Source organism: Brienomyrus brachyistius, chromosome 3, assembly GCF_023856365.1.
Source record: "Brienomyrus brachyistius isolate T26 chromosome 3, BBRACH_0.4, whole genome shotgun sequence".
NCBI classification, from domain to species: Eukaryota; Metazoa; Chordata; class Actinopteri; order Osteoglossiformes; family Mormyridae; genus Brienomyrus; species Brienomyrus brachyistius.
In genome coordinates, this window is record NC_064535.1 from 34,085,693 (window position 1) to 34,099,252 (window position 13,560).

The 13,560-nt window shown below is 53.0% G+C and overlaps 1 protein-coding gene across 21 annotated transcripts in view; it reads right to left on the minus strand.

The window, feature by feature from the left end:
* Positions 1 to 13,560, minus strand: part of LOC125738026 (protein piccolo-like) — a 52,806-nt gene that overhangs the window by 11,471 nt on the left and 27,775 nt on the right. For 18 of the 21 annotated variants that reach the window (XM_049006500.1, XM_049006493.1, XM_049006488.1 and 15 more), the window contains 10 exons: positions 11,316 to 11,422; positions 10,756 to 10,828; positions 10,328 to 10,453; positions 9,778 to 9,816; positions 7,525 to 7,633; positions 7,204 to 7,271; positions 6,737 to 6,927; positions 4,863 to 4,913; positions 4,291 to 4,421; positions 3,279 to 3,305 (listed from right to left, as the gene is read on the minus strand). In XM_049006500.1, the coding sequence (XP_048862457.1) occupies positions 3,279 to 3,305; positions 4,291 to 4,421; positions 4,863 to 4,913; positions 6,737 to 6,927; positions 7,204 to 7,271; positions 7,525 to 7,633; positions 9,778 to 9,816; positions 10,328 to 10,453; positions 10,756 to 10,828; positions 11,316 to 11,422 (922 nt within the window). The remainder of the gene's footprint in view (positions 1 to 3,278; positions 3,306 to 4,290; positions 4,422 to 4,862; positions 4,914 to 6,736; positions 6,928 to 7,203; positions 7,272 to 7,524; positions 7,634 to 9,777; positions 9,817 to 10,327; positions 10,454 to 10,755; positions 10,829 to 11,315; positions 11,423 to 13,560) is intronic. The other 3 variants (XM_049006481.1, XM_049006480.1, XM_049006482.1) reach the window with 3 other exon arrangements.

A 13,560-nucleotide genomic window follows, 5' to 3' on the forward strand; every position in this document is an offset into this window, starting at 1 on the left:
TTCTGTCATGGTGACACTCTGAGCCTTCAAGTACAGCGACGTTACATACATGTAGCGAATGGAATGAAGGTTTTGGAAGTGAGACGTGTCGTGGACCGGAGCGTGGTATGTACAGACATACATGTGGAAGCAGAAAGCTGCCTTTTCGGGAAGAACGGCACAAACACACACACGCGACAGGCACGTGACAGGCACAGGACAGGCACGCGACAGGCACGCAACAGTGACACGACAGGCATGCGACAGGCACGCGACAGGGAAACGACAGGCACGCGACAGGCACGCGACAGGCACACGACAGGTACGTGACAGGCACGCGACAGCGACACGACAGGCACACGACAGGCACGTGACAGGCATACGACAGGCACGTGACAGGCATGTGACAGGCATGCGACAGGCACGTGACAGCGACACGACAGGCACGCGACAGCGACACGACAGGCACGCGACAGGCACGCGACAGTGACACGACAGGCACGCGACAAGCACACGACAGGCACGCGACAGGCACACGATAGGCACGCAACAGTGACACGACGGGCACGCGACAGGCACGCGACAACGACGCGACAGCGACACGACAGGCACGCGACAGGCACGTGACAGCGACACGACAGGCACACGACAGCGACACAACAGGCACACGACAGCGACACAACAGGCACACGACAGGCACACGACAGCGACACGACAGGCACACGACAGCGACACGACAGGCACGCGACAGGCACACGATAGGCACGCGACAGTGACACGACGGGCACGCGACAGGCATACGACAGGCACGTGACAGGCATACGACAGGCACGTGACAGGCATGTGACAGGCATGCGACAGGCAAACAACAGGCACGCGACAGCGACACGACAGGCACGCGACAGTGACACGACAGGCACGCGACAGGCACGCGACAGTGACACGACAGGCACGCGACAAGCACACGACAGGCACGCAACAGTGACGCGACAGGCACGCGACAGGCACGCGACAGGCACACGATAGGCACGTGACAGTGACACGACGGGCACGCGACAGGCACGCGACAACGACGCGACAGCGACACGACAGGCACGCGACAGGCACGTGACAGCGACACGACAGGCACACGACAGCGACACGACAGGCACACGGCAGCCATGCGACAGTGACACGACAGGCACGCGACAGGCACACGACAGGCACGCGACAGGCACGCGACAGGCACACGACAGCGACACGACAGGCACACGACAGCGACACGACAGGCACACGACAGCGACACGACAGACACACGACAGGCACACGACAGCGAAGCGACAGGGACACGACAGGCACACGACAGCGACACGACAGGCACGCAACAGGCACACGATAGCGACATGACAGGCACGCGACAGGCACGCGACAGCGACACGACAGGCACACGACAGGCATGCGACAGGCACACGACAGCGACACGACAGGCACACGACAGCGACACGACAGGCACACAACAGGCACGCGACAGCGACGCGACAGGCACACGACAGGGACGCGACAGCGACACAAAAGGCACATGACAGGCACACGACAGCGACACGACAGGCACACGACAGGCACGCGACAGCGACACGACAGGCACATGACAGGCACGCGACAGCGACACGACAGGCACACGACAGTGACACGACAGGCACACGACAGGCACGCGACAGCGACACAACAGGCAGACGACAGGCACACGACAGAGACGCGACAGGGACGCAACAGGCAGACGACAGGCACACGACAGGCACGCGACAGCGACACAACAGGCAGACGACAGGCACATGACAGGCACGCGACAGCGACACAACAGGCAGACGACAGGCACACGACAGGCACGCGACAGCGACACAACAGGCAGACGACAGGCACATGACAGGCACGCGACAGCGACACAACAGGCAGACGACAGGCACACAACAGGCACGCGACAGCGACACAACAGGCAGACGACAGGCACACGACAGGCACGCGACAGCGACACAACAGGCAGACGACAGGCACATGACAGGCACGCGACAGCGACACAACAGGCAGACGACAGGCACACAACAGGCATGCGACAGCGACACAACAGGCAGACGACAGGCACGCGACAGCGACACAACAGGCAGACGACAGGCGCACGACAGGCACGCGACAGCGACACAACAGGCAGACGACAGGCACATGACAGGCACGCGACAGCGACACGACAGGCACAGGACAGGCATACGACAGCGACACGACAGGCACGTGACAGGCACGCGACAGCGACACGACAGGCACGCGACAACGACGCGACAGGCACACGACAGGCATGTGACAGGCATGCAACAGCGACACAACAGGCAGACGACAGGCACAAGACAGAGACGTGACAGGGACGCAACAGGCAGACGACAGGCACACGACAGGCACGCGACAGCGACACAACAGGCAGACAACAGGCACATGACAGGCACGCGACAGCGACACAACAGGCAGACGACAGGCACGCGACAGCGACACAACAGGCAGACGACAGGCACACGACAGCGACACAACAGGCACACGACAGGCACGCGACAGCGACACGACAGGCACAGGACAGGCACACGACAGCGACACGACAGGCACGTGACAGGCACGTGACAGGCACACGACAGGGATGCGACAGGCACACGACAGCAACATGACAGGCACACGACAGGAACACGACAGGCACAAGACAGCGACGCGACAGGCACGTGACAGGCACACGACAGGGACGCGACAGGCACACGACAGGGACGCGACAGGCACACGACAGCAACATGACAGGCACACGACAGCGACACGACAGCGACAGGCACACGACAGGCACACGACAGCAACATGACAGGCACACAACAGGCACACGACAGCAACATGACAGGCACAAGACAGGAACACGACAGGCACGCGACAGCGACACGACAGCGACACGACAGGCACACGACAGCGACACGACAGCGGCACGACAGGCACACGACAGCGACACGACAGGCACACGACAGGCACGCGACAGCGACACGACAGGCACACGACAGCAACATGACAGGCACACGACAGGCACACGGGCCATTCCCATGAAACGCGAAGGGCGGGTACAGCGGGAACAGGAGAATCCAATTGGCTATGAGACGACGGCGCATGACAGGCTTGACAGTGGATCGTTCACATTGATCTGCGGTGGCGTTAGCGCCAGGTCCGTGGTGATTGGGGGGGGGGGGGGGCACATGCAGCGATGCTCAACCACAGAGAATCAGTAAAACTCAAAGTCATCACTTTACCTGGCATTCTGGACAACCATCACTTGGCTGAAAAATCCATTTTGAGTTTGCAGCAATTTACAGATTAAAAAAACAGCAGTGAGGGGGGGTGGGGGCTCACTTCGGCAATAAATTCAGCAAACAGGGCCGGATACAGGGACAGACATTATGAGAGCTGGGGGGTCTGTGCAGACTGGAGGAGCAGAGATGCTGCCTCCTCTCTTGTACATGCAGCCACATGGGCCAGACAGAGAAGCCGTGACCAATTTGGGGGGGGCGGGGGCATTATCACCAATCAAAAGGGTTAGGGTTAGGATACTGCGCCTGTGATAGGAAGGCTGCAGATTCACAACTGGCTGACAGTGATGTCACCGCTGCGCCTCTGGGCAAGACACTTAACCCCCCTGGGGGTCTGACTTGACGGCTGACCCTGTGCTCAGAGCCCGAGCTTCACTCTCACCTTTATATGTGTCTTAATATAGGAGAGCATGATGGGATATGTGACAACTCATTCCTATATCTCTGTATTTGTGGGAATGGTCAATAAAGTCCCCTTGATTAAGTGAAGCATATAACTGTACAGAAAGGACAGGGTGTCATGTAATGCAAACCTTTCAGGTGCCACCCCCTGCTGAATCTACCAGGGGAGTAGTTCAGATAACCATGTCAAGTACCCAGAATGCACAGTGGCATTTGGGGTTTTACAGAAGAACAATTATTAGCTGACATATAAAAAGTGCGAACAGAAGGACCGAAGGAAGCGCGTCGTCAAAGAGACAGACATGTGAAGTATCCGTGCCGATGCCGTCAGGGAGAGAGCCCCCTGCTGACGCACCCAAAGAATGCGCAGACGCTGCTGTGACGCTCAAGAAATACATGAGGAGGGGCATGGCCCTCACCTTTCACTGAGCCGCAGCGTGACGCAAGCAGCAGCGCAGCAGCGTGTCGTGCATGCAGTCTGCCATGCGCTCAGGAAGCTCCGGAAAGAAACCTGCCAGCGTAAATGACGACGGTTACCCGCTCTGGAACTCACCCCCTCCCGGGGAGCAGGTACACCTTGACAAAAGGGTCAGAGTAGCCGCCGCCTTCTCTGGGGGAGAGGTTCCTTGCCTGCAGGACGTGGACGACGAGGTTGCCCAGACTGCGGTCATAGTTGATTTGAAGCTGTGAAATAGGATTGGAAGAACTGATTTACTCACTAACACTGACTGGAAGAACTGCTTCACTGACTAATACTGATTTTAAGTGCTGCTTCACTCATTAATACTGATTTGAAGATCTGCTTCCCTCAGTACTACTGAAAGCAGAGCAGCAGAGGATTAAAGAATAAGTTTACCAGGCGCTTTTTAGCGAGCCACATAGCAGCCCCAAAACGGAGACAAACAAACGATGGAGGTGTACAGTAAACATTATTCTGCTTTGTTATTGCAGAAGTTAGAGGCAGCAAGGTTTGTGAATTAAAAATATACAAAAAAAATCTGCGGTATCAGGGCAGAGGACAGGATATCAGGGAAACCTTACTCCAGTCCTCCTTATAAATGAGAATTCATGAGAGCCACAGCCAACAGAGAGTTACTGTAAAAGCACGAGAATGTACATGAGTACCTGGATATCGCCTGTTATTGGATGCATCTGGGTCTTTATTGGCTCTGCAAGCTGCAAAACATCAGGGATATCAGCAAAGTGAAGCAGAGCGCCCCCTGGCTGCCCCCCCCCCCCCCCAGGCATCACATCACGTAAAGCAGTGTGAGTCGCTCGACACCACAGCAGAAGCTTGGGCTCCTGCCCGGAGGTGACCGTTTGGGACCTCCTGAAGCCCGCCCCTCATATCAGACACACCGCCCCCGCACCTGCAAGCTGCCGCTACATTTCTGTTAACAGCCTGAATCCTCAGCTCCAACTTTGGGAAGAAGAATAAGCAAAGGGTTCTTTTTAATTTACTAACTGGCATCACCGTTGAGCTCATGTGCAGTGCTGTGGCCGGAATAAACACTAATTCCTGGCATGTGGACAGGAGATCTGCTCTCTTGGGCCCCGGTGAAGGGCACCTGCCGGTCTACACACTTATGCAACACACCTACAGGAGCTGGACAATGAAACTGAAACACTGACCAATTAAGCATTTGAGGTTTCAGTCCTATATATGTATGTCCTGGTGGAAAATCTTCACTGACTGCACATTCCATCTATAAGAGCAGAGTGTGATGGTTGAATCAGCAGAGCAACAGCACAGCTGGACATAAAATATCGCAATCCAAACAACATAATGGGAGACGTATTTCAGTTCAAAGTGTGCATCCCGTTGGCGCATTTGTGATTAGGACAGCAAGTCTTTGTGGTGCATCAAGTGCCGGAGTCTCCATGGTAATGTCAGCATACCACCAATGGAGGACAGACTACATCCAACAGGAGTAACTGTGGAGGCAAGAGGAAGCCGTCTGAAAGGGATGTCCGGGTACTAATTTGGGATGTACACAAAAAACATAAAACCACAGCTGTCCAACACACTGCAGATGTAAATGTGCACCTTGGCTCTCCTGTTCCCGCCAAAACTGTCCGCTGGGAGCTCCACAGGGTCAATATTCATGGCCAGGCTGCTGTAGCTAAACCTTTGGTCACTTATGCCAATGCCAGATGTTGATTTCAATGGCACCAGAACTGCAAATCCTGGGCACTGTTACTGTCAAGTTTATATGGTATAACATCTGGGAGAGTTACGGTGTGGAGACGCCCCAGAGAGGCTTACCACCCGCACTGCTGCAGATCCAGAATGCAGCACGGGGGTGGACCAATCATGGGTTGGGCCGCAATATCATGGCATTCCCTAGCTCTACTACCTATTCTTCACTGCCAAGGACTACCAAACCATTCTGGACGACCATGTTCACCCAATGGTTCAAACATCATACCCTGAAGATGGTGCTGTATCGCAATGATAATGCATCAATACACACAGCAAGACTGGTGACAGACCGGTTGAACATGAAAGTGATGCTAAACATCTTCCATGACCTGCACAGTCACCAGATCTGAATATTACTGAGCCACTTTGGGGAGTTTTGGAGGAGTGAGTCTGGAATTGTTTTCCTCCACCCGCATCCTGTAGCAAGCTCCTGGTGGAGCAGGACGATGGATGTTAAAGGACGATAAATACTCCGAAGACGCCACAAAGATTATCGTGAAGGTTAGAGGATGAGGTGTACGCCAGCATAGGAATTGGAAGATCTACTTATGAAGGTACTCCGTGCTGAAATGCGCACAACTTTGTATTCGACTATTACCAAAGCTGGAGATATGTCAGAACATTAGAATCAGCTTGGGTCGACATATCTAGCAGGGAAGCGAGAGGCAGAGGTGTAGCTGGACCCAGAGAACTTGCTGGGGGAAAAGCTTGGGAGACCCATCAAACTTGGGCTTTCCCCTGGAGAAGGCCTGGGTGGCCCAAAGATACCAGCTTTCACTTATTCTGCATGACTTACCTTGCTGCTATGCCGCTTCTTGCTGACAGAGGGCGATCCCGGCCGAGCCGGGCTGGGGGTGGCACCTGGGTGGGCTCGGGGCCCTTTCTCCATGGCAGGCAGAACCGAAGAAGGTGACTTCTGTTGAGAAACCTTCTGCAGTTCGGCGGCCAGCTGCTTCGGATCGATTCCGGGGGACCTCTGCCTGTCTCCTGGGGACACACCAACAAGAACGGTTACGTGCCGTCAAAAGATGCGTCACATCTTCCCCAGTAGCTAGATGGAGTCCGTTCAGATTTCTGCCCAGTCCTTAATTCAGTCAGATGGAAGTGGCCTCTGACCCAACTGACAAGGGACCTTCTGTAGACCTTCAGGTTGGTTCTGGTCGTCTCCATCATGATACACAAACGCAACTGCTGTGCCGGCATAGGCCAATTCGTCATGCCTTCACAGTGATGCATCACAGGATGTGCTTATTCTCCACTTACCAGCTTTCGGTTGGTCCAGAAGTTCCAGGCACTGGAGGTGACCTGAATCGGACAGCATGTTCAGATCCCTGAGACAGAGCAGAGACAGTTTTATCAGTGTTCATACGCCACAAATTATTACATGCTGGATGCTGCTCTCACATTTTAGCCCCCTGTTGAGTCTAGTGCACTACCATCACCCTGAGATCACTCTTTGCGTTATACCATGACAATCATGTAGATAAGCAGAGTTTTCCTGAGTTTATGTTAATGGAGCATTAACTAGGTTTTCATGTTAATGGAAGAGCGAATGTGGGTACGGGGGAGGTGTGGATGACTCACAGTCTGACACAGATTTCTACTTCGCCGCTTGATCGCATCACGAGGGCCTGGACCTCCTCGAATGTTTTACCCGTCAGAGGAATCCCGTCCCACTCCAGAACCTGCATTCCTGTAACCAGAAGATGGGGGCAGCGATGATTCCACACCCAGCAGCCAAGTCGCACATCATCAACTTCGTTTACTTACCTGGTTATTATTGACAACCTCACTAGCATTAATCGTATTTGCCAAGATGTAAATGAAGGTTTACGGACTTACACCTGTCTACACTGTAACCCAACATGAGCGGCTAAGCTGGGCCTATACATATAGCTGGTTTCCAAGGATCCCTGCTTAATGTCACCACAAACCTTAACACCACTCAATCAATAACACAACGAAGAAGAAGAAGAATGTAAACTGAGCAGGACCTGGGGTCCCTTCATTAATGAAGCAGCATCTCTCTCCAATGAAGCAGAATTGCTGCCTTATTCTCCCTTTGCGGTATCAAAATTAAAGAACAATCAAAGAAAAAATAGCACGTTGTGCCTTTAAGATGGGTGCTAACATGACAGCCATGTGTTATCTGCGACTGGTCCAACAAGCACACAGCTTGCTGACGTCATTCATCCTCTCAGGTGGGTCCTTCCTCTGATTTAGCGCGCCAGCCCCCGGGAGTTTAACGAGCGTGTGGGACCGACACCACGGCTCAGTCTGTGCTCGTGTGACCTCACTCATCATCACTTTCTGTGTCCTTGTACTGGACCATCTGGAAATCAATGAATGAAGCCTGGATCCAGATTCCCTCATTAACCCCAGAACATTCAGTTTCCTAACAGGCTGAAACTTTGGTGAAAGACACTGTGTATGTGTTTTCTTATGTATTTGACAGACGCTTCTATCCAGAACAAGACACGTTTTTGCAAAAGCAGCCAGTCCCTGGAGAAATTGGGGGTTAGAGGGCTTTCTCAGGGCCCCCCCAGCGACATCATTAGGGGCCTTGCTCAGGGGCCCACCAGCGACATCATAAGGGGCCTTGCTCAGGGGCCCACCGGTGACATCATAAGGGGCCTTGCTCAGGGACCCACCGGGGACATCATTAGGGGCCTTGCTCAGGGACCCACCGGGGACATCATTAGGGGCCTTGCTCAGGGGCCCACCAGTGACATCATTAAGGGCCTTGCTCAGGGGCCCACCGGTGACATCATTAAGGGCCTTGCTCAGGGGCCCACCGGCAACATCATTAGGGGCCTTGCTCAGGGGCTCACCGGCGACATCATTAGGGGCCTTGCTCAGGGGCTCACCGGCGACATCATTAGGGGCCTTGCTCAGGGGCCCAAGGGCGACATCATTAGGGGCCTCAGCAGACAGTTCATGGACATTCTGCTCCTCTTACTCTAAATTTTGTTCTTTATCTGTCTTATTTCTGTAATTGAGAAGCAGGGGTCAGTCTCTCAGCCTTCCCCACTCAGTTATAAAGGCGGACCTGGCTCCAACAACGTGTTTGTTTCACGTATCGTTAAACTCTTCTTAAATGCCTCCTCAGAAGCTCGGTAATGTTTCTCACGCCTCGTCTGTGACCGTCTCAGAGAAAATGGCGAAACTACAGTGACAGAAAAGACACACAGGGCAAGAACAGCATGACTACACACACCCCACACACATGCTCACATGTCACTTACACCATTCTTCACCATTCTTCAGCTGCGTGGAACAATGAGATGAATGAATGCAGGACCTTCACAGTGATGAGTCAAAACACACAACTATACTTGAATTTCTACAACCTCCCACAGCAATCTCAGTGTGACTTCACAGTGCATCCTCACAATGTGCCCTCATAGCGTGACCTAACAGCATGACCTCAGTGTGTCCTAACAGTGTGACCTCACAGCATGACCTTATAGCATGATCCTATGGTGCAACCTAACAGGGTGACTTCACAGTGTGACTTCACAGTGCAACGTAAAGGTCAGACCATGCAGTGCGACCGCACAGTGCAACCTCACATACAACCTCATTATCTGCTTTTCACTCTACATGGTTTAGAGATTGGCTTCACATACAAGCCACAATCCGAGAAATTTTCTCTGTGCTGATTTGCGCACATTCACTGTAAATAAGAGAACAGGCGACCAGGCAAATCGGTGCGTGAGCAGCCCAAGGACAGTGAGAACATGCTGCCACCTCCCTCCTGCCTTTTTAACTTATCAATAAGGTGCAGCTTGCTGCTCTCAAGCCCACTCTTCCTGTCCTGTCATGACACGGCCTTACCTGACTGACAGGTCATGTGGCCGTTCAGCTTCATGTGTGCTGAAACAAAGACACAGTACAAATAACAGGCTGAACCTTCTTCCTATTTTTCACCCCTAACCTCTTGGCTGTACATGTGATTGGATCACCATGTTTTGACCTCTGACATTTCAGCTGTATGTGTGGCTGGATCACTGTGTTTTGACCTCTGACCTTTCAGCTGTATGTGTGGCTGGGTCGTTGTGTTTTGACCTCTGACCTTTCAGCTGTATGTGTGGCTGGGTCGCTGTGTTTTGACCTCTGACCTTTCAGCTGTATGTGTGGCTGGATCGCTGTGTTTTGACCTCTGACCTTTCAGCTGTATGTGTGGCTGGGTCGCTGTGTTTTGACCTCTGACCTTTCAGCTGTATGTGTGGCTGGATCGCTGTGTTTTGATAAAACCAGCATTAAAGACAGATTAAAGCATTAAACCAGCATTAAAACTAATCAAACCGCAATGAGTTAGAATAGAATATACAGAGATCCTCTTCCTAAGCCAGGAGGTCTCACAAAGGCTACAGAGCACTCTCACCTTCCACGATCTTCCCTGCATGTTCTATGGAAGAGCCGGGGAAAACCTCGGCCACATATGCTCCGATCTCCCTGCTGTTCCCTGGGATCTCCTTCCCACCCACGACGCGGATGCCAAGTCCAGCACCTGCAGAAAGCCACAATGACACTCAGCCGTACAGCCCACATAAAAGTAGAACTGCATATATTTTTAATGGAGGGATCAGCAGAGTTAGAGTCAATTACAAAAGGTTATATAAACAGCAGAGCTATTTTACATCTATTTCCCCCCTTTACCCTAATAGCTTTAATCAATTTGCATACTCAGGTGTTGCAGGGCCCTGACCACAGCCTAGTGTAGCCTGGGCATTAAGCCGGCCTGCCCCTCTCTCATCCGGTCACCCTGTGACGGGTATGTACATGGGAGTGTTATACCTTGAAGACCCATACCTGAAACGCTGTGGTCGTTAGGGTCTCTCTGGACGTTCACTCGAGCGTAGGGGTAAGGGTAGCGGGGCTTCACCTGGCCAGAAAACAGGCATTTCCAAATGAGGCTTTCTTTGCTATTTGTTCAGTTACATGTACAGGCACATCAGAGTGTGTTAGGTGTCACATATCCCATAATGCTCTTCTTTTTAATGCAGACACACACATGTACAGGTGAGAGGGTCGCTTGAGATCTGAGCACAGGGTCAGCCATATATCCTGCACTCCTCGAGAATTTTCAGGTAGTTAAGGGTCAAAGTTTAAGGGCTCAAAGGGGAAGTGGGTATTTGGCTGAGCATGGGATTTGAACTAGCAACCTTCTTATTACAAGAACAGATGGTCACACTTCACTCCCCACTGTTTTCTTTAATCATTGTTTAAACATTGTTTGTGGATAGTGTCATATGTGATACAACCAGTCACCCATATGTAGAAAATCCCATGCACTGCTCCACAGAAATCAACCTGCTGGTGTCACTGATAGCCATGCACTGGTCACATAAGTGGCAACACAAGGTCATTACCTCTCCAAGCTGATGGATCTGCTTGTGCAAGCCAGTGTTCCCATTCATGACACGTCCCTCCCGGGGCCCATTAAACCAGTCCATCTCTTCCTGCCGTAGGTGATACGCTGTGGGAGATGGGTCTCGAACATCAGTCAACCCGACTCCAGGCTGCCATCGCACGGCACACACATGCTCAGGCCGCCCTTACAAACCATATATGAAGACACACAGCAGAAGGTGAAAGAGGAAAGGGAGCAGGAGCCAGTGGAAGGGCTTTGGGGGCATAGGGGATTATGGAACACATGCATTTACATCCAAAACTTTTGGCTGATAAGTGTCCCGCATTTATGGCCTGACACTAAAAAGACAGTCCTCAAGTAACCAGGCCCCTAAAAGATCCTGCAAATGTAAAGTGCAATGCATCAAATCAAGATGAGGGCGATAACAAAGCAAATCAGACTGTCTGGTGTGTGGGAGGGGGCATGGGCCAAATGCACTGTGATGGGTGGGGAGCTGATGACAGACATTCGTGTGGACTGCAGTGAGTCATCTATGGACAGGAGGTGGTGTACTTTGTGACTCTTCGTGACTCTCATCTTCCACATTCCAGTTACAGACCACTGCTGTTACAGAACGATGAAAACTGTATTGCCTGGTGATTCACATCAATATGTATATTAAGCCAGAGTACATGTATCTACTTGAGCAATGCAACTAACTGTGCATTGTCGCTACTTGTGCGATGCGGCTACCTGTGCGATGTGGCTATCTGCGCGATGTGGCTATATCCGATGTGGCTACCTGTGCGATACGGCTACCTGTGCGATGTGGCTACCTGCGCAATGTGGCTACCTGTGCTATGCGGCTACCTGTGCGATGTTCTCTCCTGTGCGATGTGGCTATCTGCGATGCAGCTACTTGTGCGATGCGGCTACCTGTGCAATGCGGCTATCTGTGTGATGTGATTACCTGTGCGATGCGGCTACCTGTGCGATGTGGCTACCTGTGCAATGCGGATATCTGTGCGATGTGGCTACCTGTGCGATGCGGCTATCTGTGCGATGTGGCTACTTGTGCGATGCGGCTACCTGTGCGATGTGGCTATCTGCGCGATGTGGCTATATCCGATGTGGCTACCTGTGCGATACGGCTACCTGTGCGATGTGGCTACCTGCGCAATGTGGCTACCTGTGCTATGCGGCTACCTGTGCGATGTTCTCTCCTGTGCGATGTGGCTATCTGCGATGCAGCTACTTGTGCGATGCGGCTACCTGTGCAATGCGGCTATCTGTGTGATGTGATTACCTGTGCGATGCGGCTACCTGTGCGATGTGGCTACCTGTGCAATGCGGATATCTGTGCGATGTGGCTACCTGTGTGATGCGGCTATCTGTGCGATGTGGCTACCTGTGCGATGCGGCTACCTGTGCGATGCAGCTAACTGTGCGATGTGGCTATCTGCGATGTGGCTTCCTGTGCCATGTGGCTATCTGCAATGTGGCTACCTGTGCGATGTGGCTATATCCGATGTGGCTACCTGTGCGATGTGGCTACCTGTGCAATGTCGCTACCTGGGCGATGCGGCTACCTGTGCGATGCGGCTACCTGTGCGATGTTGTCACCTGTGCGATGTGGCTATCTGTGATGTGGCTACCTTTGCGATGCTGCTACTTGTGCGATGCGGCTACCTGTGCGATGCGGCTATCTATGCGATGCGGCTACCTGTGTGATGTGGCTATCTGTGCGATGTGACTACCTGTGCGATACGGCTACCTGTGCGATGTGGCTACCTGTGCGATGCGACTACCTGTGCGATGCGACTACCTGTGCGATGTGGCTATCTGCGATGTGGCTACCTTTGCAATGTGGCTACCTGTGCGATGTGGCTATATCCGATGTGGCTACCTGTGCGATGTGGCTATCTGCGATGTAACTACCTGTGCAATGCGGCTACCTGCGCGATGTGGCTACCTGCGCGATGTGGCTATCTGCGATGCAGCTACCTGTGCGATGCAGCTACCTGTGCGATGTGGCTATCTGCGATGCAGCTACCTGTGCGATGTGGCTATCTGCGATGTGGCTACCTGTGCGATGTGGCTACCTGTGCAATGTGGCTATCTGCGATGTGGCTACCTGTGCGATGTGGCTACCTTAGCGATGCGGGTACCTGTGTGATGTGGCTACCTGAGCGATGCGGGTACCTGTGTGATGTGGCTACCTGAGCGATGCGGGTACCTGTGTGATGTGGCTACCTGTGCGATGC